The sequence below is a fragment of the Bombyx mandarina genome, chromosome 09 (assembly GCF_030267445.1).
Source record: "Bombyx mandarina strain Sakado chromosome 09, ASM3026744v2".
Taxonomy (NCBI): Eukaryota; Metazoa; Arthropoda; class Insecta; order Lepidoptera; family Bombycidae; genus Bombyx; species Bombyx mandarina.
The window spans coordinates 6,372,345-6,399,085 of NC_143216.1; the positions used below are offsets into that span (position 1 = coordinate 6,372,345).

The 26,741-nt window shown below is 32.9% G+C and overlaps 2 protein-coding genes across 2 annotated transcripts; both read right to left on the minus strand.

Annotated features, from left to right (window-relative positions):
• Positions 1 to 1,301: 1,301 nt before the first annotated feature.
• Positions 1,302 to 4,230, minus strand: LOC114247589 (coiled-coil domain-containing protein 12). The gene is made up of 3 exons (XM_028180586.2): positions 3,876 to 4,230; positions 3,276 to 3,396; positions 1,302 to 2,731 (listed from the first exon to the last, which is right to left on the minus strand). Exons 1-3 carry the CDS (start codon positions 4,022 to 4,024, stop codon positions 2,513 to 2,515), a joined length of 489 nt encoding a protein of 162 aa, XP_028036387.1. The 5' UTR covers positions 4,025 to 4,230; the 3' UTR covers positions 1,302 to 2,512.
• A 1,022-nt stretch (positions 4,231 to 5,252) lies between these two features.
• LOC114247572 (uncharacterized) lies at positions 5,253 to 26,741 on the minus strand. The gene is made up of 2 exons (XM_028180563.2): positions 26,548 to 26,741; positions 5,253 to 8,267 (listed from the first exon to the last, which is right to left on the minus strand). The coding sequence occupies exons 1-2, from the start codon at positions 26,557 to 26,559 to the stop codon at positions 6,564 to 6,566; spliced, it is 1,716 nt and encodes a 571-aa protein (XP_028036364.2). The 5' UTR covers positions 26,560 to 26,741; the 3' UTR covers positions 5,253 to 6,563.

Below are 26,741 nucleotides of genomic sequence, written 5' to 3' on the forward strand. Positions count from 1 at the left end.
TTAACTGTTTTATTAAAATAGATTTAGATATACATATCAGTTGGTGTTTTGTGAAGACAAGAATGGTAGAATAATCCATCATGAGTGGCTCATGGATCCTGTTCAACTGATCATGAATCTGTATTTACAATGCTCCATTCTATAAATCGGATCCATATGTTCATTTTTGTTCTCGTTTTTAGCTAAGACAAAGAGACTAATGGCACACTTATAAGTGAACGTTTACCTAGACCAGTGATTCTCAACCTTTTTGTTGTTGCGGCACATATTTAACAATTTCAAAATTTGGCGGCACGCAAAGAAAAAGATAAAAATTATTTACTTACTACCGAATCACATACATTTGCCAATTTTAACGAAAGAAAAGATGCAGTAACTACTATGCAACACCTTGTGAATCCCAACTATCACTAAAACAACACGTTTTGTACGCAGAACTGGCAAGTGTGCGCCGACTTGAGACATACATATTCCTATTGCTATGCACGCCGCTTCATCATAATTTGGCACTAAGAAAAACCGCGTTGCAAAGAAAATAATAAAATAACTTATTTTTTTGTGGATTTAAATATATATTCATGTTAAAAATATTTTTCTTTTTAAATTATATAATTTAATAATACAGTCAAAATCTGTTATTATTATTATTATTTATTATTAATATTAATTCTTTATTTCAGTTTTGTTTTTTAAAACCATAACATTTTGTTAGTAGTAATTACTTATATCTATGTTAGTGACTTAAAAAATCTAACACATAACTCTCATTATATATATACATTTTAAACCATTACATTTTTTATTTTATTTTTTTTCTCCTTCCAAATGCCTACTGCAAAGGCTATTGATCAGCAGTCCCTCGATCTTGCTCGATATGATTCTCAAAAGACTGTTGCCACTGTCACGAACTCGACGCAATAACGATGCACTTCTCTTCCGCATTATTGCAAAGAAGTCATCGGTGTGAGATGTCGCAAACATTGTGGATGCACTGCAAAAGCGCGGCAGTGACAACATCATCCTAAACGCATTATTATATTGAACGCGTAGGGCATTGTAAGCTCTCCGCGTGTATGTGGTCCACAGACTACTGGCGTAAAAATTCTGGCAATAAGCTTTAAAAATTGTAAGTTTAACATAGCTATCGCAACCAGTAAATCTGCGGGCCAGCATATTGCATCTTACTATCAACAAACATGTTATAACGACATCGAAGGGACTGCTCATATTCAGTCGTAAAAACCGATAGTCGTAACAACCGGTGATGCTTAATGTGTATCGTGCAAGTACAAACAAATCTATAGGGAATTATTGGAAAAATATATTTATACAACTATATACATTTTGCTTATTACACATAAGTAGAAGAATTTTTCTCTCTTCGCTCTTTCCAAATGGTTGAAATTGTCGAGTGTGATACACCATATTCCTTTGCTAAGTCTTTGTTTGAAATTCCGCTTTCTAGCTTGGATATAATAGGCGATTTTTCTTCAATATTAATTTGTTTTCTTTTTCTTTGCGACATTTTGAAAGTTTCACGAATAACTCCACAAAGTTTTGGTGCGTCTTGTGTATAGATAAGTACAAACTAACTGAAGAGATATGAAGAAGCGGGCTTTGACTCTACTGCATGCACGTGTTTTGTTTCTAAGAATTAGAAAATACCCTACACTAAACTAAATCTTATTGTTTTCTTTCCTGATTTTAATAGCCATTGAAGACAAATGTAGTAACCTATTCAAATTGTTTACAATACAGCTTAGCCGGTCGTTCTAACAGATCTAATTCTCCGAAATATTCGTCGTTTTATGAGGTATGTCGTTATTAGCAATGTATACGACATTGCAATGTTTTTAATAAGGCTGTCATATAGCATTCATCCGGGACCTTTGTTCTAGGTTATTATAGCCGGTATGTTGTTCTAAACGATGTCGCAGTAAACAGTTTTGACTGTATTAACATTATTATATATTTGCAAAATTTGGCGGGACACAAAAGTGCCGCGGCACAGTGGTTGAGAATCACTGACCTAGACCCTTAACAACACAATGAGAATGCCAGTGCTCTCCTTGAGGCATAAAGATAACTCTTTCATAATCAAGGTACAATAACCAATATACAAAAAGAAAAAGATTTAAAATTCATCTAATTGCATTAGGAGTTCAGAGCTCACTGTAACATGAATTTTGCCATCCATCTTGAGATTGGAGGTCAAAATCAGAATTGTAAGGCTGTTCCACCCTTCAAACCTATTGTTAAGATTATGGGACCCCAAATATATGGATCTTAATTATGCTTCATCAACAATACTTATACAAATTTAATAGGTTTAGAGTTTTTTTTATTACACAACTGACTTTCCACTTACAGGTTTCGCACAATAGCACAGTCATACCCTCGGTATTAATTCACTGGGCATCTTATCTTTTAGGTCACAACTACATTTAATATTTAAATCCACTTTTGCATGCTTTAAGTTTCTAATGTAAAATTATTGCAGGACACATAAAATTTAATCATCATCTGTAATGGTAGGTCGGTTAGCAGTCATTGTAATCATAGCACTTAAATTATCTTCATTTCCATGTTTCAGTCTATCCCAAATCAATTCAGCTATGGCTCTCTGTGTCTTCCGTTCTAATCTCTCTAGCTTCTTGGCCACATCTCGTTTGAGGTCCCAGTCTGGTTTTCTTGGTGCTAAACTTGTTATGTCGAGATCCTGGAGAACCACCTGAAAATGTTTCCTATTATTAAATTGTTGTTTCCATGAAAGCTTGATGTTAACAAATACAACTTTTTTCAGATAACTATAAATTTAATATTTTAAATAATTAAAATTAATAAATAAAACATTTTGAACATTCATCCATGGTAAATCTACGCATAAAATTTGTATGAAAGTATTTTTCATTAAGGGTGTCCATGTCCAAGTACTTATTTAATTATTTTTTTTTATTATTTTGAATTTAATTTAAATGACTTAGTTACGGCGACTACAAGATGAAGTCAAATCAATTGATGGAAAAGCAGTGGCAGCTGTATCATTAAACTAACTTCCTAACTGTATTGTGTAGAAATTTTCTTAGTCAAGAATCATTGAGTTGTCAGTAAAACTGTAACAATTGTTTTAATTATTTTATTACTCCCACATCCAACCAAACGTTTTATAAAAATATTCTTGGAACTTCCATGAACATCATTTTATTTTTGAAATATTGTTACAATTTTGGGAGCAGTGGTTGTTTACATTATGTAAATATAGCTAATTGTAGTACCTTTTCTTTACCAGCCTCCAACAAATCTTTTACTTCTTCTTCTATCACTGTTGGTTCTGCATCACTAAGTTTGGATTCTTGTAATGCTTCATCTTGAGGCTTGTAACTTCTAAATTTTGGTCTACAATAATGATAGTTGGTTTTAAAAATAAATATCACAAACAAACATTACACAAAAAAAGAATAATAAGGAAAATAAATAGCTACAAAAATTATAGTCTGATTATTGTTTTATTTACCAGCAGCCATTAAATCATGCAAATTATTTAGTGGTATTATTCTTATGCCCTTTTTTATGATTGAAAGATTACTGGTGGCCCAAAGGCCCTTCCAGTTTCACCAGGACAGGTGGGCGAACAAAGGCTTAGCCAGGAGGGGTAGAATTTACTAAGAACTGCCCGAGCGCCTCCGAAGGAGACCTAACAACTCAAGAGCAATTGCTTCGCAAATGAATCTACTACCGGATCGGAATCATTCTGGTTCAGTGATTCAAGAAATTTCCCAGTATTTTACAAACGTCTTGGCTAGTTATTATATCATCAAATACATTAATGCCATAACAAGCTATGAGCGTTCATTTTTAAATTGTTTATAACTTACTTGGGCAGTGTCATTGTTTCATTTGTAGTATTATTTGATGTGTTATCACTGTTTGTTCGTTTTCTTTTTAGATTCTTCAGTCTTTCTTTTCTTTTGAGAGCTTGCTCTTCTAAGCTACCGACAGATTCTGCACTGTCCATTATTACCATACTCCGCGGTGTTAGTACCTACTTAATTTATACACCCGAAAATAAGACTTTAGATTATTTATGATTTACACAGCAAAATTATAATCATAGATTATACACTTAATATATTTGAGATCAAATATGTATGCAGCAATCTGAAAATAGTGAAAATGCTTAATTTTTCAAATGTCAATTGTCTTGTCACTGTCAGTCAAATCAATCAAAGTGATGCACTTTTTCAAAGGGATTTTATGACCTGGTAACTAAGACTTTTAGGTCAAGTCTTATTTTAATTTTAATGAAATCTTTTCTAAATGAAAAATGATATTATGAAATGAAATGAAGTTAATATGAAACATGACATGAAATTAAATCAAATTAAATGAGAGGGAATGATATGGGATGAAATAGAATCTCATTAAAATGGTGGTCATTTACTAAGATTTTTTGAAGGATCTCGAGAAGTTACCTTTTTCTTTATTTTTTTTTATTGCTTCGATGGATGAACGAGCTCACAGTCCACCTGGTGTTAACTGGTTACTGGAGCCCATAGACATCTATAACGTAAATGCACCATCCACCTCGAGATATAAGTTTTAAGGTCTCAGTACAGCTACAACGGCTAGCCCACCCTTCGGACCGAAACGCATTACTGCTTCACGGCGGAAATAGGTGGGGTGGTGGTACCTACCCGTGCGGACTCACAAGAGGTCCTACCACCAGTGATTACGCAAATTATAATTTTGCAGGTTTGATTTTTATTACACCGTGTTATTCCTTCACTGTGGAAGTCAATCGTGAACATTTGTTGAGTACGTATTTCATTAGAAAAATTGGTACCCGCCTGCGGGATTTGAACACCAGTGCATCGCTACATACGAATGCACCGGACGTCTTATCGACGACTTCAAAACGTTCAGCGGCTTTGTTTCATTTTCCCAAATTTTTGCACTATCACAGATACTAAGCAGTTAATAAACCGCCGTTATTACACATTTAAACCTGAAGAAACACAGGCCATTTTCCAATTACAGCACAAGAGCATAATGCGACTCAGTGACGCACAATGCCGAATTTTGCTGAAGCTTAGTTGAGCATTATGCCGCATAATGCGCTCTTGTGCTGTAATTGGAAAACGGCCATTAATAACGACGTAGTAAATAACGTTATAACATAAGAGAATTTGTGTTAAAGATATGAGCAACTACCTACTAGAATCCACTATAAAATCGTTAAAATAATACAAATATTCGTTTACATATTCATTTTAATTTATTCTTAATACATACATATTTTCAATAACACGATGTGACAATTTTTAATAGTAAGTACAGTACAATAGGTATATTTACATAATTTCTTACATTTCTAAGAATCTAAAGAAAGGTATGAATGAATTAAAAAAATGGCTTGTAAACGTATGAAATATGTAGCATAAAATCAAAAATTAAGTATTCAGATCTACATCGAAAGTTAATTGGTTGGGTTCCCAGTTAAGATTTTTTTTCTAATGACATTAGTTTAAGCTTTTCCAACTCCAACATCTTAAAGATCAATAATGAAATCAATACAATCAATACAGTCAACAGTGTCAAATAAATGTGCTATTTGAATTGTATTGTAAAATTTGTTTCCGTACATCTTAACACTGATCGTAATAAATGAACCTTACGAAACAATTTTACAGCATTTTTTAGCCTTATAACATAATTGTAAATTATTTACGAGTGCATTAACTTTTAAATCTAACACAATCCAAGTTTTCAATTATTCTGGCCCGATGTAAGACCGCAAGAAAATTCAAATTCAAAGACTGTGAGTTTAGAAAATTCCGGTTTTTGTTTTGTGGTTAAACTAAATTAATTAGATTAACACTTAGGTATTAAATCTCTTGAAAGGGTTCCCAGTGCCATGTTTATAAACGGGGCTACCTTCCAAGTTATATTTATTGAGTTTATGCAAATTCTATAAATGTTTCTGGACCCAAGATCATAAAAAAGGAACATCTTATTAAATAAAAACTTGAAAACAACCACATTTTTAAAAGACAGGAAAGTAAATCAAATCTTATTTTGTTACAAATACCTATATCGAAATGCTTGCTATTTTTTTACATACGTAGTCTTCGATCAATAATAGTAGCATTATTGATCGAAGCAAACTTCCCTCCATAAATAAAGCACTTATCATTTAATCATTTTCACACTAACATTCGATTCGTCTTATATGATAAATTTAAATGTGATAAACTTAATTAATCTACCTACTTATGGCAGTTCGTAATTTAAAATTAAATAAATATTATCAATCTAAATATGTTTTTAATACGATTATTGCGATCAAAATAATAGAGAATCCGATCGGTAAATACGATCGAACTTATTATTTTTTCTCTAGGTTTTTATATTTTTGTAATTATGTAATCGGATCTCTGCTTTTCTTTGGTTGCATTATTTATTAACTGTGGGCTTAAACATATTTTGCAGGATATTGGGAACGGTATTTTTCAAGAAGATTATAAAATATCTAATTTTCTCTCCAAAGCAATAAATCTTTTAGTTTAGATAAATGTGTTTACTTGTCTTCTACTGTCAAAAGGTAAACGGTTTGAAACATTATTCAATGGTATGCCATGATTTAGAGACAGAACTTTAGATACAATATTCAAATCTTCGTTGTGTCGTCCATTCAGTCCAGTTTGGAATAATAATTGCTTGAGCTCAAAATCTGGTGTAAATTGATTGGTTCTCGATTGCTGCGGGAAAAATCTGTTCGTGTGAACAGGATTAAACGTATTGAAGCGATTGTAGTTTTGATTGTTGATTCCTAAGTTGCCAACACCTACCTCTTGGCGGAAAACACGAGTGTTTTGTTTAGGAACTAGTTGATTTGTGGAAATTTGGTTCAAGTTTAAACCTTGGTGAAAACTTTGCGTAGGGCTTGGTTGTAAAAACGTACCAATGCCTTGGGGTAGATGATTCTCTTGAAGTGGAAACTGGTGATTACGTAATTGTAAGAGAAAATCAACTGCTTCTCGATTTGGAAGCTGTTGCTGATTAGACACGGTTGTAGTTTGCTCTACAGGTACACTAGGCTGGACAGTTAGGAATGAATTTTGTGGACGTAAAGCGTTTTGATTAAACGATTGAGTTTGTTGAGAATTTTTCTGTACTGAAAAATTATTCACAGGATTATTCGACAGAATGTTTCGGTTTCTAGATTGGTCAAATACATTATTCTGTACTTGCTTGTTTTGTAGAAGAAATTGTTGTTTTCTCAATAGTTCTTCTTGTTGACTTTGCTGTAGCTGCAGGAGACGCAATTGCTCCTCAAGAATCCTTTGTTTTTCTTCCAACTCCTTTTGTAAAACGAACTGATGTGCAATAAATTCATTTTGAGTATTTATGTTTCTGTTAGGTAAATTGGTTGGCAATGGGATAGTTTGTCTCAGTGGCTGAGGTGTGAATATGTTAGGCACGATATTAGTCGGTGAAGGCCTTAATAGTTGTTGGCCATGAGTCTGTTGATAAAGTGGTATAACCTTTTTGGGAAGTCCATTAGCGTCTTGATGAACAGTGAAAGCCGCAACTAATGGCGCTTGATAGACCTGAACGTCCCTTTTGTCCACGTCTTCTATATTTTCACCATCTTCATTGTGCGTTGGTTTTGGAGTTGTAGTCGTAGTCGTGGTCGTGGTCGTTGTGGTCGTTGTTGAAAGTTTTTGCTTGAATGATGCCTTTTCGTCATTTTTGATATTTTGTAATGTTGAAGTCGGTATACTCCTTACTTGTTGTTGATTAATGCCAGAGGTTTTTGTTCGATAATAATCATTTATCGGAGATATTGTAGAACGAGTAAGTGTTGCTTGATTTTCAACATTCCCAGCTGTTGTACTTAATATAGAAATGTTATTTTCCAAGACGGTTGGATTAAAGCTTGTGCTGTTTTCAAAAGCTGCCTGCCCATTTACGACAAACGAATGTATTTGGATACCTTCTTTAGCTGTCTGAGTTTCAGTGAAGTCTTCGTTTAGTTGAATTCCAGTGTTCGTGCTTAAAGGTCCATCGCCAGCGTCCGAGGCTGTTGTAATATCCCCACTTTCTTCTAGTTCACTAAGCGCTCTTAATAAAGCTTTCCTAATGTAAGGATCTAATCTAGCCGAAGGTTTCACCTCTATGTTATCCAATTTGTTAATGTCATCTGTTGATGTATCTTGCGCAGTAGTCAATGACAGCAACATGACTACGAAATATAACGCCGTCGTCTGAAAATAAACAAAGAAGAGATTATTCCCTGAAAATCAAAAGATTTTTTGTATTTTTTATTGCTTAAATGGGTGGATGAGCTCACGGTCCACCTGGTGTTAAGTGGTTACCGAAACGCATAGACATCCACAACGTAAATTTCAACACCCATCTTGAGACATGAGTTCTAAGATCTTCGTTTTTAACAGTACATCGACTACCCCATTCTTCAAACCTTAAACGCATTACTGCTTCGCTGGCAGAAATACGCAGGCTGGTGGTACATGTCCGTGCGGACTCACAAGACATCTTACCACCAGTAATTACGCAAATTATGATTTTACGGGTTTGATTTTAATTAGACGACATTATTCCTTCACCATGGAAGTTAATCGTGAACAAGTGTTAGGTACGTATTAAATTAGAAAAAATGGTACCTGCTTGCGGAATTCGAACACAGTTGCATCGCTTGATACGAATGCACCGAGCGTCTTATCCTTTAGGCCACAACGACTTCATGACGACAATATTTATTCTTATACTTGTCCCACTATAGAAATTTATATTGTCTGTGTAAGTAGGCCGGATGGAAGGCATGCTTTTAAGCCACCAAAAGCAATTTAAAAAGAAGGTTCTTGGTGGTTGTATTTCTAATTATGAATTTTGTATTTCACGATGATGTCCTTTGTGAAAGTTATTCACGACATAAGTACATTAATAAAAAAACGGAACCTTAAAATCCCAGACGTAGTATGACCTACGAATATACACGGGAACACACTACGGGTCTTGTTTACAAAATCTTGATAAATGTTCAATAATTTTAAGCATGATTAAATTGGAAACGAATTAAAACAAGAAATTTGCCCGGCTCATTTGTATAGTGGTAAACAGCTGTGACTTCTGTTTCATTGTGTTCGAATTTGAATCTAAGTTCCTTTATAAGAAATCTTTCATTTGTGTGCATACTTGCTTGTTCGTGAGTGTCTTCCAGCACACAAAATATATTCCTAGCTTGTGATGTAATTTAAATGAATGTATTATTACATCTACTAAAAGTGAATTCACCCATTACATATTTTTTTTGTAGATTGCTCTACTTCCAGACATTTTACGAAAAATAAAATTCCTTTTTTAAGAGTAATGATAGCTTTTTACATACGGATTTTTGTGTTTCATGAAATTGGTCAAGTCTTTAGTTTTTTCAAATATTGGCGCAACAGCAAATATAGACGGGAAAAATTATAAAATCGACAATTTAAAGAGAAAAGTACATTTTAATATGAAAATTGCAATTGTCAATGTCGATTTTCTGAATTTGTTATCATATTATGATCATATTATCAGTAAATTTTCAAATGAAATGTTTTTACTTTCGCCGATTCAAGTGAAAATCTTACAGCAAAGGCACTCAACTTTATCGTTATAAATCTTCGCAATGTCCGTGAATCGAAGCGTAGTGAAAGTATGACCTTCTAGCTTATGGTTAAGAACTTGAACAATATTGTATCTGAGACAGTAATCATTACCTTACCATTTTTGTTTTTATAAAAACATTATTTAAATATATTTTTGACCATATTGACAAAATTCTATATTTTGCCTATGAATAACTACTGCAATATAATATTTTCTTCGGCATTCGCGAGTCGCAGACATAATTAAAACGACTGTTACGGTTTAAGTTCGTTGTCATCGTCGTCATTTGTGGCCACGAAAACTGTAAAGTATTCGTAACATTGGAAATAATTTAATGAAAATTAAAAAAACGCGAACGAAAACATAAAAATTCGTTTTAATTAGAATCAATGTAATGTTTTAGTCTGTGGCCCCTCGTAACAAAAATATGTTTGATTATCCAAACGCTTTCACCATAATTTACGGGGTCGGCTTCTTACAGAATTCTTAGAGTCAATAACGCACCTACACGGCTCGTATAGGTATTATATAATTTTATGCATGTAGTTCTCACGAATAGCTAATTTATAAATCCTTTTAAAAGCAAAAACGTTATCGAAGCGTTTCGAAATGATCCATTGAGAATTAAAAAAAAACTTGAGTTTCAAAGTATATCTAACGTAGTTTATCACTTACTGTAAATAGATAAACAGGCATTATTTTTACGCTCAAATATCTCGTATTAATAATTTTCTAAGTAAATTTAATTACTGCTCTAATAGTTCACGTGTATCTATTAACAGTTTACTTTCAAGAACTTACCAATCTTGAAAACTTACGCAAGAATCATAAAAATACACATTTGAATACTAATGGTTGCAAATGATAGTACATAATACTGCCGAAATGTTCATTTTATAATAGGTTTTTGTTATTAATTAATATCACAGAGCTGAAGGTAGGCAAAAGGCAGACTGGATGTTGTGTGACATTTTATTTGTTTTTCCTCATCATAAGCTGATGGAGCTTAAGGCTCATCTGATCGTAAGTGGTTGCTACCGTTCATGAACATTAGCAATGTCAGGGAGGGACAAAGCCAAGTCTCTGTCTACTGTTCAAGAATTGTCTCCAATCAGTACTATTGCCTATTACTGGATTAAAAATTGATAGTTTTAATATAATAAGCTTATTATTTTAAATAAAAAAATGCTATTGGAGCATATTGTATAAAATTATACAAATATATTTCGTCTTATGAGCGGCCTGGCTCAATATTATGCATATTTTTGTTAGTACCTACACGTAGAAACCAAGAAGCTCTCTGAATCATACGATATTTATGAGAATAGCTTACATAATCACATACGTACTATATGCCCATAAATTATTGTACAGCTTCAAATTCTGATAGATATGAAGGCCGAAAATCTGATCCAAGTGAACAGCCTCAAAAAAGATGATTCGAATATAAGCTAGCCGCTTCGTTTCCAGTGTAGAAATAATTGAATTTTGTTCATTTCACAGTTCGGATAATAATCACGGACTTGTGAAAGTGTATTGCTCATTAGCATAAAAACACGCCGAGGAGTTAATTTCAATAAGATGCACTTGCGTGCTATATAATGTGATAATGATAGCATTTCAAGATCAACTATTTTTTATTTTTTTATTTTTTTATTGCTTAGTTTTGTGAACGAGCTCACAGCCCACCTGGTGTTAAGTGGTTACTGGAACCCATAGATATCTACAACGTAAATGCGCCACACACCTTGAGACATAAGTTCTAAGGTCTCAGTATAGTTACAACGGCTGCCCCGCCCTTCAGACCGAAACGCATTACTGCTTCACGGCAGAAATAGACGGGGCGGTGGTACTTACCCGTGCGGACTCACAAGAGGTCCTACCACCAGTAAAATAAAATAAAATAATTATGATTATAAATGTCTAATGAATCTTCGCCTGTACATGAAAGGTTGCATTGTTATTAAGTTGAGAAGAACAGTAGAGTTCTGTTGCCCCGTGCGATAATATCTTTTCTATAATTCAATTTTTATGATTCTTCTGAACTTTCTACTTTTTAATTGTTGAATGACAATATAGCGTGTCATAAACTTGCCTGCTAAGTGTAAGATGATAATAACATTGGTTATAGCTTCCACAAAACGCAGGTCATCGACATTCAAAACGGAAACATAACAATCTTACGAAATACACAACCGGTATGGTCTTATGCATTGTTTCTGTGTGAATTGAAACAGTCGAGTTTTTTTTAGGAATTGTTAAATAATAGGGGCTAAGAGAAGGAATACTCCGAAAAACTACCCCATACCTACATTTTTTTCAAAACTTACTGCTTCCAGTATTTTCTTCGTTTTTCACGAGTCACAGATATAATTCTCTACTTTTACGGATTAATCACACGTTTTTATGATCATTCTATTAATTTTGACGTAACGAATGTTTTACAGCTTTCGTGGTCACGGGTGACTGATTCTGATGATAAACCAAAATCTCGCTATCAAGCGACTGTCATATTAGCAGAGCTAACTCATAATCTTCAGTATGCTAGTTGAAACCATCAAGAAATTCTTGCATACACGACAACGACGTCGACGATAATTTACGCACAATGGTAGTATAATTATATAAGCGTCATTGTCAACAAAGCCGGAATTTCGCTTTCTATGGTTAGAGAAGATTACTTTTGTTACATCAAAAGGATTTTGTGTTAGCTATCGATCGATTATTGACAAAGGTATTCATTCGCATTGAAAGCATGATTTATTTAATAGCTCAATGGACTTAAGGTCGATTTTGCTGTGTAAAGAAAATTATTTCGTAAATCGTTACGTGTATATTGAAATTTTAAGGTTTAATTACTTGGCGTTTATTAGTTATGTCACTGAAACATTTTATTAAATGTATGAACAGTCAATTGTTCAAATCTACAGCACAATGAACTGTTTTAGTTAAGAAAACAAATACTAAATATAGTTTTTCGTAATTTATAAGTCTCGTGAACTTTGTCATTGCGCAAATATGATGCGATACAATTATGATTCTATTACAATTATTTGCATCCATCATGCTTACATGATATGTAGATTGTAGGTGTCAACATTGTGCAATAATAATATAATAACGTGGTCAAAGCTCAAAGTGCCTGCGATAATTGTCGTGAGATCAATGGCCGCCTCAGGCCGCGTCTTCGCTGGCTCTGATCTTCGAAATAAGAATAATTACTCTTTATTACCGTAACGGTCCGCATTCCATATGCATATTGCGCAAGAAAACCGTCAGTGAACATCAATATTTGTCTTCTCATTCTTTTAATAATTCCTGACAATTATAATTTAGTTGTAAATTTGAGAGTAATTTAATCAACATCATGTTGTTTTCATTTTTATGTTACAGAGGGGGAGGCTAGCACGCATTGCACTTAATTTTTTCCGGAGGTTTAGATATCACAGATAACGTAAATCACGGTACCTAACCCTTAGAATAATGTTGTCGATATCTCATTTGTATTGTATTGTATTGCACTGCGGCTGTATACGTTTCAAGTCGATGCAACATTACTCCGTTAAATAAATAAACAGATAGACTGATGATTAGACTGATGATTTTTGCAAATCTCTTTATTTAAACGATGTTATTCTCCCGTTGTGTAAATCGCATTGCCAATTTTAACAAATAAAGTAAAAAAAGCTGGGATATATATTATTTGTAGATATTAAAAGAAGCAGTGCAAAGCAGGCTAATGAAAACATACCTCCGCCCAAAAAAAAAAAAAAACTTATGAAAACTTAAGACGTTGTCGTTTTACTATATAAATCACTTAAATATTTTCGTGATGGGTCACAAAACGTTTAGTAATGGTTGATGTTTAAGATGAACACTTTCCACTTATAAGGCACGTGCGTGACATTTTGCAAAAGTGGATAATCACCCTCATTACCTTTTACAAAGTAAATTCGCAATTACATTTACGACAACTATTAAGCGAGCAAGGTACATGTATCATCTACGTTTAGTGTGTAACATCGTGATTTCTGTCAAATTGATTTCAATTTACATTCTATTTTTATGCTAATTGAAACTACTGGAAAGCAACACACAATAACTTCCATTGGAAAAACTCGCTAATCCGTATCTGTAAAAATCAGGCGCTTTGAGGATCACCAACGGATCCAGCTTACACACAGCTTAGAAATCTTTAACATTTTTTTTTATTCCTGTTAATAATTGCAGCTCGAATTGTTGTTAAGTTTGTTGAGTTCTGCAGATTAGAAGTACATCTATACTAATATTATAAAGAGGAAAGATTTGTTTGTTTGTTTGTTTCGAATAGGCTCCGAAACTACTGGACCGATTTGAAAAATTCTTTTTCCATTAGAAGCCGACATTGTCCCTGATGAACATAGGCTACTTTTTTTTTTTTTTTTTTTGGTTTCATGTGTGTTGTAATGTTTCCGAAGCGAAGCGAGGGCGGGTCGCTAGTGCATTATTAAAATTGTTAAATGTCCAATCTAGTTCGGCAGTAAAAGACAACTTCGTGGCCATACAAACTGTAAATTATTTTAAGAGTCTGAAATTAGAAAATGAAAGTAATAAACTCAATTTTAAACCGTAAAAATAATCGTACGGTTATTGACGACTCATGAAAACCTAATTAAATTATTAAATAATTACATTTATTAAATTGCCCTATATAACTTCGTTAAAAAGGATCCGTGAGTTGTAATTTCGAAGCTCCTATTTGAAATGAAGGTAAGATCGATTCGCTAAGTGAAAAGTAAATTTTAATTTACAAAGATATTTGATGAACTCCTGAATCGCGTTGAAGACATTCTTCAGATAAGTTTTCACATTTAAAAGTTCCGAACAACAGCATTCGCACCCTCAGAATACCCTCTCCGATGAAGATCTTCCTTTGGTGGTTCGGCAAAGTGATGAGTTGGTCGCGATATGAACACGTAATTGCTATTGTCTATGTTTGATCATAAATTATTATAGCTTGGCGGATCTCCTTCTCAGAAAATAATTCATTACTAAATAATATTTTTTAAATACATTAATCGCCACAATCGTCTCTATGTCCGGTCTAATAACTGTGATTACGTACAGATACAGATTAATGAGACCCTTCTGTTTAATTTAACATATTCTATATCTATACTTCCTTATAAATAATTTAGTAACAAAATGATTAAACATATTTTAAATCTTTAATCTTCTATATTTGATAAATTTGAGTTGAAGTCTGTTTCTATGGCCACATGATCTATATTACACATTTGTTCCTAGTTTAGATTCCTAAACTACTTATCCTCACAAGTATCAATATTCCTTAAACAGCGCTTTACATTTTAAACATTATCCAACATTTTTTCCATACCTGTCTCCTTCACTAGTAGGTATGTAAATAGAAATAGACATGTTCGTTGCACAATATCCGTAACATGGTCAAATAAGTGTAGAGAAATGCTCATGTTAATATGGTATTGAAGATTGAACCTTATTTAGCGGTGAGTTTGGTTTATGCAATAACGGGATTTTGTTATTGGCTTATAGAGGGAACTTTAATGTCTTGTTTAAATCAAATACCCGTTTATATACTTGTACGTGTGTTTTCTTAACGAAATGTAAGTTGTACGAATAGCCTCTGTCTTGTCAGTAGGTAATTGTTAAATTAAATTTACTACTTAAATAAAATTCGCTACATTACCCACTGACACGAAGTTACAATTGTTTAAAGGAATAAAAACGACGCACGGTTCGAATGATTTATTTTTATATTTATACTAGCGACCCGCCCTCGCTTCGCTTCGGAAACATTAAAACACACATGAAACCAAAAAAAATAAATAAAAAAAAAAATAAAAAAAAGTAGCCTATGTTCATCAGGAACAATGTCGGCTTCTGATGGAAAAAGATTTTTTCAAATCGGTCCAGTAGTTTCGGAGCCTATTCGAAACAAACAAACAAACAAATCTTTCCTCTTTATAATATTAGTATAGATTTATTAGGCTTGAAAATTAATTTAATTTAAATTTTCGAGATTATTTGTAGCTGAACTTGCAGTTGATGTGCAAGAAAGTTCGAGACTTGCTTGACGTGATCACTGCGTGACTTGTATGTACCTCGCCGATGCATGTCAGCGGTGCACTTGAACACTGAACTTTCCTTTTGTTCTTGGAATCCTTGTTACATACATTCATTTGATGTTTGCCGCAGATTTCGTTTTGTGTATTCCCTCAAACCCAAACAGTAAGTATAAGTATAATTATAAGTATAAGTATAATTTTTCTAATGAAATATGTACTCGGCAAATGTTCACGATTGACTTCCACGGTGAAGGAATAACATCGTGTAATAAAATTGAAACCCGCAAAATTATAATTTGCGTAATTACTGGTGGTAGGACCTCTTGTGAGTCCGCACGGGTAGGTACCACCGCCCTGCCTATTTCTGCCGTGAAGCAGTAATGCGTTTCGGTTTGAAGGGTGGGGCAGCCGTTGTAACTATACTGAGACCTTACAACTTATATCTCAAGGTGGGTGGCGCATTTACGTTGTAGATGTCTATGGGCTCCAGTAACCACTTAACAACAGGTGGGCTGTGAGCTCGTCCACCCATCTAAGCAAAAAAAAAAAAAAAGTGACTAGTATACTTAAAGCAAGTACGATAAATTAATTGATGAGTCTTCATACCTATACAGAAACAATTACAGATCGAAACTTACCGGAGCTGCAGAGTAATTTTAAGGGAAGACGAAAAATAATTCAATGATTATAGGCGAATTATAGCTTAACCTTAATATCTCATAGCAATTTTGATATAATTGATTGGTTCAATTGATAATGCGAGTGAAGTTATTCTAACAAATAGCCATGTCTAGGTATGTTCATATAGTAAATATATTTTGGCGAATGTATAACATTATGAGTAAAACACTGAGTGCCTTGCCCAGGAAAATCGAGATCGAATTTTAATTAAAGGTTCAATTTAGATATTAACTATTGAAGTCAATCTCAAATTCAATGCTACTTTTTATAGGCTTTTTATGGTTCTTCCCGCGCTCGTTGACTGTATCCTAAGTACCAACCTGTGAAAACTGTTAATTTACTTAAATGTTCGAGGCCTAATGGGCAAGATATCCGGCTTATTCGTATCGAGTTTTGCGACTGATACTACTGCAATTATCTTTTTTTTTTATACATATAAAAAAGCACTTAACATATTTTCACGATAAACGAAATAATATGGAGTAATAAAAATCCAAAAGCAGCAAATCTTACAGCAAATAGGATATTTGGGTAACCCTCAGTCCGGTATTGGCACGCTCACTAATACATTCAATCCTGCATATTTCTGTCACAAATCAGTAACTCGTAATTTGAAGTTTGGAAAAACAATTTTACAATACAAATTTTACAATTCATATCTGTTTTGAAATATATTTCATACTAATCACACACCAATACTAATACTAAGCAACACAATAATACACCGGTTTAAGTGTCCATCCATAGTTAATTTCACTATAAATTACTTTACAAGAAATATTTAGGCATATTGGAACATTTGTGTCCACGAACATTTGGATCTACGTAAATCTAACTTCAAAAAAAATTAATAATTCATTAAAACACCTACTTTCTTTCGACCTGTTAAATAACTAAATGAGATGACTTCTAGAAAAGTTTCATCTTAAATTACGTAAATATTTTGAATTTATTTTATAGCTATCGATTAGCATTAAGATTTAATTCAGACGTATGATTGATTTGAGGATTCTAAAAATATTTCTGATCCTATGAAGAAGAAGGTATGTTATATAACATTGTTTTATGAATCTATACATGAATATGCAGAATTAAAATCCTGGAAATACCACCTATAACTGTACATTAAAAAAAATAGAAAAAGAAACTATAGTGATAATCGGAATAAGGAATAAATGAAAAGTAAAAAAATGCTTTTCTACTTTTTTTTGTTTACCAGTTAGATACAATTTAACATCTAATGCTAGTTTGTTATTAATTTGAAAAACGTGAAATGACAATTAGAATAACATAATAAATAACAATACATAATACTAAGATAGCATTTCAAAAATACCCCACTGAATCAAGATATTCCTTAAGCACTAGCACACCGTTTTAAAGAACTTCAGAAAAAAATGGTACATCAATTCATCTATCTTATTTCAAAAATTCTTAACAACGTTTGAAGCATGCTTACGTATTTACTTAAAAACCGTTCCACCGTAATTCTTTTGAAAAATTTTTATCGTCCTAAACCAAAAGCAACATATTACACTAAGCTGCACGTAGAATTTTCTTACTCCAAATTTCTCTCATTCCATTAATTTTTCATTTAATTTCAATTCATGTAGTCGTCGTGGCCTAACGGATGAGACGTCCGGTGTATTCGTGTTGAAGCGATGCACCGGTGTTCGAATCCCGCAGGCGGGTACCAATTTTTCTAATGAAATACGTACTCAACAAATGTTCACGATTGACTTCCACGGTGAAGGAATAACATCGTGTAATAAAAATGAAACCCGCAAAATTATAATTTGCGTAATTACTGGTGGTAGGACCTCTTGTGAGTCCGCGCGGGTGGGTACCACCGCCCTGCCTATTTCTGCCGTGAAGCAGTAATGCGTTTCGGTTTGAAGGGTGGGGCAGCCGTTGTAACTATACTTGAGACCTTAGAACTTGTATCTCAAGGTGGGTGGCGCATTTACGTTGTGGATGTCTATGGGCTCCAGTAACCACTTAACACCAGGTGGGCTGTGAGCTCGTCCACCCATCTAAGCAATAAAAAAAAAAAAAAAAAAAATCCAGTTAGCGACGAGTCTATTACATCTTGGTTGGCGACATATTGCAGTATGAATTGTTTCCCGCTTAAATGATTGTCTAAAAATTAGTTTATACGCAGGGATTATTGCTAATAATCGGTCTTTCCTAACATTGGTCGCTACCTCCGTGGTTGTTTTTATTTATTGAGAACATAAACAGAGAAATGCTCCAGAAACAATATTTTTTAAATATAGCTGAGAGCGCTGAGATTTATAAGGCATACATATTGAGTAATAAAAAGTAGATCCCAACTAGAGCATTGTGGTTCCTCAATAAACTACCGCTAGTAAGCTCTCGTGACAATATTAACGCTAATATTAAAGTATTTCTAAGTATTACCTATAACGCATGTTTACGTCATTACGGCGCGAAGTATTTACGTAAATTACCTTCTTATGTTCTTCGTTTAAAGGAAATTTGTGTCAGAATTTAAAAGACAATTGAATTCGCTTAGGCAATAGTTTCATGCACGATTCATGTATTCAGAATTTTAGCGATACAACACCGTTCGCTTTGTACATTTGCTTGGAAATTATGCAACAGTTTCAGATATCCCATAACAGCGACAGAGGGATTTATAAAAAAAAGTAAGCCTTTTTTTCTACTCTAAGTTTTGGATTACTTTTATTTTAGATTTATCGATAAGCAATCAAAAGAAAAATCAAAAGAAGAATCAAAGCAAAATCAAAAGAATCATAAATACCTAAGTGTCACAAGTGCTACAGATAGTCTCTCATTAGATCAACTCGGAAACTGAGTGAGCACGTAATATCATAATGAGCTCAACAATGTAGCCTTTCGCAAGACATTGCAGCTAATCTCAAATTCACTTCCTATTTTAATATAGATTTCATATGTACACATTTATATCTATTTAATAATGTAGGGTTAAGAAAAAAAAAACGTTTTGGTAGAATGGATATGAATTCTAATTGAAACGATGAACGCAATCCATTGAATTTTGCAAAGAGCAATTGTTCTTCTATAACATAAATTTAGAGGAAATTTAATTTCAATTAGATTGTGATTCAAATACATGCATTTTTATTTTTTTATTGCTTAGATGGGTGGACGAGCTCACAGCCCACCTGGTGTTAAGTGGTTACTGGAGCCCATAGAAATCTATAACGTAAAGGGCCACCCACCTTGAGATAAGTTCTAAGGTCACAGTATAGTTACAACGGCTGCCCCACCCTTCAAACCGAAACACATTACTGCTTCACCGCAGAAATAGGTGGGGTGGTGGTACCTACCCGTGCGGAATCACAAGAGGTCCTACCACCAGTAACCATTCATGAAAAAGCTTATTATAATAATGAAGAAGTCTTACTTGCAACATTTCATTAAGAAGAGACATAGATATGAATGAGCATTGTTTGTATACTAATAAAATTTACAACGTTATTAAATCCGTAGTGTACACGATATGTAATATTTTGAGAAAACCTTAAGCATCCATTGTATTACGTTTCAGTCTAATTAATCTCGATTAAGAGATAATATTCAACGGTACATTGAATTTTGTAAACAATGTGCTTCATGTGCCCGTTACCGTTGTTCACGCATTTCCTTGTTACTTAGCTGCTTTATAGATGGTGTATGTTTTATTACGTTCAAATAAGAACAAACAACACATAATTAGACTGCGTTATCACTAATAAGTAATTTGCATAATTAGTTGACGAAATATGGTCAAAATGTGAGAGACATCGGCAACTTTATGAAATATTCAGTCTCTTAAGATGAATTAAACAGAATGTCGTGTTAAGCAAAAACCTACAAAACCAAACAATAATATAATGATCTATTTTGAAACAATTTTGCAACGGACGAACTACAGGGCTTAGTTCATTTAAAACATGCAATTATTTCAACAGTACCAACAAATTTCTGTAAGTTAATTAAATCTAGCTGAATAACCTAGTTTATCTTTTTTATTCTTATTTTTATTTATTTCATTGGTTGCTATTGTGGCGGAAATAACACATATTCGAGAATCGTCATATTATTACGCTATCTATTGAGTTTTTTCTATTGCAAAACCATCATGCAAGATTATTTTAAATATAGTAAATCTACTGCTTCTGATTTTTAACAAACAGCCGCCCCATACTTTGCCCACTGGCTTTAGGCAGTGAGCAGAATTCATAAAGGGGAATTTAAGCCGTTTTTGTAAGTCATAAAGTCTAATTTATTTTGCGGCATCCCTTTTTTAAAAGTATAATTAATAGATGATTACTTTGTATCAATAATGGGCAGGACGATGATTCTCACCAGGGACAGGGGCACACAGTTCTTTTTTTCCTTTTTTTCTTTCGGAAACGCGTCCCACTGAGAAGATCCGGCGAGAAACTCAGTGGGCTGTGTCTGAGGGGTTTACGCAGTGCACTCTTACTGGAGTATAGTACAAGAACGTTGCTACTTCTTTAAATCATTAAATTACCCACAAGATGAAATAGGAAATGCTACACAGTCAGTATGAAGTACTTTTCGAAAATTGTGGTTGTTGTGTATTCAAGTTATATTTTGTTGAAAATAAATCAATATATTTATTTAAAATTGAATTTGCTAATTTTTTTAATAGTTTCACAAATTATCGTGGATGTCATGGATAAGGAATTGGCTGCTCAAAATGTATATTATGATAGTTATAACAATTTCTTGAAACTGTTAACCTTATTTGTTCCCACGTATGTATTTCATTCCAAACGACTAGTTAAAATTGTCATTATCATATTGAATATTATAATAAATATAAATTAATCTTAAGCAATCAATCTAATGTAATCAAATTATTTTTGTTGTTAATGCACTGTCGATTGCACCTATAATTGAGGTGACATCTCCCATGAATTTTTGTTAGTTTGTCACTGTTTTGTATTGATGATCACTTTGTTGGTGCAACTTAATTAATAAATAAATAAATTACCTACCCATTTCTAAATATCATTACAAGACATATTTTCTTTGAGGAACAAAAATGTACCACAATCTGATAGCTGAGTACACCATAAAAGGCGGAACGCAAGCCAGATTATCGGAAAATCTTTTACTTCCTAAAGATTATCAAACAAAGTCGTTGTTCATAAATTACATGAACTGTACACATGTTCGGTAGGCGTCGAAACATCATTGTATGTACTTACGTCCATAGTATGAACGTTTGTAAGATACAGTGATAAAAATAATGTTTACACCGCTCTTACCGATTTCTATTGTGATAATGTACCACAGAAAACATAGCGTTTCGATAAGTTTTCATTTTCCTAGCTTTTATTAAACAAGCAGATCCTGATATAATTCAAATATTTATTCTAACCTCATTCATTCAGCGTCCCGAGGTAGGTTACTAGTTCTAACGACTCTACAGTCGACTTCTTTCTTTTTCTTAAGCTCAAATTACCACTGCGTGGCACCAGTTTTCATTCGGTAGAGGACATAAAGGAGAATTTATGGCGAGAACTGAACTCAATTTCCGAAAAAGCGTTAAGAAAATGTTTAGATTATCGGGTTATTCATTAATGTATCATTTCTAAAGAAGCATACTTTGAAGGTGGAAAGGTGTGATGTCTATTATTGATCTTTTCCCGATACTATCATCATATATATACCATATATATATATATATATATATATATATAATGATTCGCGGGGATCAGGGTTGATAGATAGATCTATTTATCTTTCAGCCCACAGACGTCTACTACTGGATATAGGTCTCCCCCAAGCTTAGCCACAACGATCGGTCATGCGTTGCTTTCTGCTGAGCTGCGCTGCTGAGAAGGTAACAGATTTTTGATTTTCCAATTGTAATGTTTTTTGAATGTTTTAAACGTTTTAAAATCATACTTATAATAATCTCTCTGAGATCATCGGAAAACCTGAGACTGAAAATGCCGGTGCATTCATCATCATTCTTTGACAATTCATTCACCGTCCAGGCGGTTCGATTGTGGAATGCTCTGCCGGATGCAGTGAGAAGTGCTCCAACTTTAAACTGTTTTAAAAGAATGGTGAAGGAACACTACTTATCTGTTTAGTGCTGTTTGTTGCATTATTATCATTTATCATTTCCATACTGTTGATTTATTATGTGTGTGTAAGTATATTAGTATATATTGTATGTAAGTATGTATATTGGGATATATTATATATAAACGGTATATATCTGTTTATTATATGTATATATTTTCTATAATAATGTATTGTCTATGGTACACCGCAACATACCTGCAATATTTTTATATTTTACAGAATTTCTGTAAATTAAACGGTTGTCTGGAAGAGATTGCTTTTAGCGATAAGACCGCCTATTGTACATACGTGCTTTTTGACTGTTTTTTTGAATGTAAATTGTGTTGGTGTGCAATAAAGTGTATTTTCTCTTTCTCTCTCTCTCTCTTATAATAGAGCTCCCTCTGAATTTATTTTTAAAGTTTTAATAGTTTTTAATTATATAACAATTTAAATAAAGTATCGTGATCAGATAATTGATGATAAGATGCTTTCTGTTTCCACATAAAGGTCACGTAACTTGATCCCAAAATGAGATGATCCAATACTAAGAATCTTGTGCCTCCAGGGTACACAAAATATCATTTATCAAACAATATTATTTGATTTCTTTTGTAGTCGTATTAAATATTTTAGATTGTTATCATTCATCACTCAAAACCCAACACATGTAAAGACACAGATCGGCAGAAATGTGGGAAATACATTTCATTTTTAGTGAGTTTTTATATGATCTAATTATGTAATTTTTTTTCACAATTTAGTATGCATATTATGCAGGTCAATCGGTCTCGTTTTGAAATAATTATGTTAAGATGTTTTCCAGTGTTTGGAATATATTATTAAGTACATAATAATGTTTATTTGACCACCGCATCAGATCTCTAACTGACCTCAGTACTCTTTGAAAATCATTCAAACACGGGTCGAACGGATATTAAGTATTATTACACTAATTGATATTACGTAGCGATGGATAACGGGTTTTCTTTGAACAAATGTATTGTGAGAGAAAACTATATTTTTTTTGTGAATAGAGTAGATTTAATTACAAAGTTTTGTAAAATTACATTTTAGAAATTATGTTTGAATTACAGCGTTATCATGAGTGAATGATCGTGAGAAAAATATGTTTATAAATTGTAATCTATGGAAGCTTTCACTGTCCCACGGTCAGAAAACTTTGGCATTGACTCAACTGACTGTACGATTTAATCTATACAACTGCGGTAAATTTTACTATTAAAAACCTCATTTTACTTAGTAACAAGTAGCAAGCGGCACATTGTTTAAAACTATGATCTCAAATTGAAAATAATTAATAGATTTTATCCTGATCTAGATTTGTTGCTCTATAGTATAATAATACACTGTAATGAAACACTAAAGTAAGCTACAAATTAAGTGAAGTAAATAAATTATTTCAAACGATAACTTTTCTATGAGTCGCTATTATAATGAATCGTCTTATAAGATTATAATCTACAGTGCGTAATTAATGGCCTCATTGCATTGTAGCCCAATTGTTGCAATATCGTTACTGGTCTCCCCTGAGCTCGTCAATCACTTACAGCAACTAGGTGATTATATTGTGTACGTTGTCACGTTTTCTTTTCAGTTAATATTAAAAAGGATACATGATCTTATTCGCATTGATTAATTAACCTATGATCACTCTTTTTACATTATCGATTCGCTAAAACAGCTTACAACACAATGTTTTCAAAGTTTTGTTTCAATTAATACATTGATCGGTCAAAAGATCCATTACTCCAAATATAAGATTTTTTAATAATAAATGAAATTTTGGTATAACGATGTAACGATTATATAATACGTTCCAGTTTATACGACGCCATAGAAATTATTCTATTACAATTGAGATTTTAGTCTACTTTCTTAAAATATTTTCGGTAAGCGATATCATTAATTTTGCATACCCAATGATTTTAATACAGCTATATTTACGTTCCTAATGTCTAATTCTTTTTTATAAATTTCTAATATCTATATCATTTCTTTTACGATACAAACCAGAATGTTGTTTATGACACCGTTGTATAACTTTTTCAATCAAAGTGTATTTGATCTACTGTTTATTGGACGATACCGTGGAAACTGGTTGCATAATCGAAACTAATAGTTTAACTCTCTAGTTTAATGACTGACACCATTTAAGTCAGCAGGCCTTGTTGAGCAAAGGATTTATTTATTTTTGTTACAAGTTTTTAGTCGAAAATTTCGTCTGAGTTTTTTGTCATCAAGATACGTCCTCGATTTTGGTAAAAATATTTTAAAGTTTCGTTATTGCATAAGTTCTTCTACAGAAGATATTCTTATTTCTTAGCAAAAGGTACACAAAGGCACTACGCCTTTGTGTACACTTAAATACAATATAATTCACAAACATAATTTCTGGCTACGTAAGAATAGGGTTCTTTTTTTAGCTCTGTTGTATTAAAAGTATTATTTTAAGTGATTTTAGACTCGTAGATTGTAGTAATGAAACCAGCAGAGACTTCCTCGTCATTAAATAAAGTCATTACCATAAAATAATTAATTATTTATTTTAATATTATTGGAATATCTTCAGTCAAAATATCGGGTAGATATGACCCACCCCCACGTCCGTGTAATCTTTTTCCACCCCCATGACGCCGGGTTAAAGGAACAATGCACTACACCTTTGTGTACACTTAAATACAATATAATTCACAAACATAATTTCGGGCTACGCAAGGACAAGTTTTTTTTTTTAGTTCAATTGTATTAAAATATTTATTTTAAGTGATTTTAGACTAGTAGGCTGTTTTAATTATGCCAGCATAGCTAGCAGACTCCATAATTAAATCTTAATTTGGTTTGTTGTTTCGGTTGAAAGATCTGAAAAGTCTAGCCTAAATTATTCATCAAAAGATGCGGTAGATTGATTTGTATATCTTAAGTATCAGTAGTAGGGCATTTCGGTAGTTAATCTGGGTGAATAAGGTATACTTTTCACGAAACAATAAAGCTGTTTGGTCTGTAAAGTATTTGAGATTTCAATGTGATGATGAGTTGAAACTCGTCAGCTAAGTATAAGGTGAACTCATTTTAGCAAGTTAAAAGTGGTCCTAATCTTGAACTACTTAAATCTACAACTGCTTAAATCAGGGCTAAATACGAAGATAACTACGATACGAAATCGTTTACGTCTGACTAAACAACATAAAAACAAACAAAATAATATGACCAGTCATTGTATAAATGCACAAAGTCTAGACTATGAAACTGGATGTTACGTGAAGTGATTCAATTTCTCCGATACCGGAGAGCGCAGTCGGCACACGTGTTCGGCAACATATGAAGAATCCTTAATAGTCGTCATTCTCTTCCGAGGCTTCATAATAAACGAGAATCGCTCCATCACGCATTCATTACATCATTCGGGGAAAGTGAATTTAAATTTTAAACATTTAAGATAATAGATTATTATCAATTATAGTATCCCATCTCCAATATAGTATTGACGGGAATTAATTGTGTAGTTTGTTTGACTAATTTTTACGAACTCTATTTTTGATTATAACCAATAATAATTACTATTTTTGACAAAATTCAATAAATTTAAAATCACTCGTTAAGTCCTTGGAAGCGTTCAATAACATTTGCGAGTTTATTAAGAATACTTATAATATTATGGAATAATACTATATTGTAATAATAATTAAAAATGAAAGGTTATATTCTCGTTCGAGTATTAAATACGTTTTGTATATATTTCAGAAAACAATATTTAAAATATTATTGTTGTTATACATATATACCTCTACAATACGCAAATTTCCAGAAAGTACTAATTAATAAGTAAAGACGATAATTTTTTTCATTTTATTTAAAGATTTTAACGTATGCATAAATTTTGAGAGATACAAAAATCACGAAAAAGTTACTAACGGTAAAACAAACTAAACTGCATACTAAAGAGTAATTTTAAATATTTAAATAAAGTTTTTGTCATAACGTTTAATATACTCACTGGGCACATCATGACAGCAGTGTCCAATGCACACTTTGAGCACAGTTCCTTTACAAGTAAATCGTCAACGAGTTGGTCGCGAGAGCGCGTGTACCCAGCGTGCGGATTCTACGTGGACTGCGCGTGTGGACTGTGGAGACATCAGAGACACGAAGCCAAAACAACTGATTGTGTAAAACACTACATCCGATACT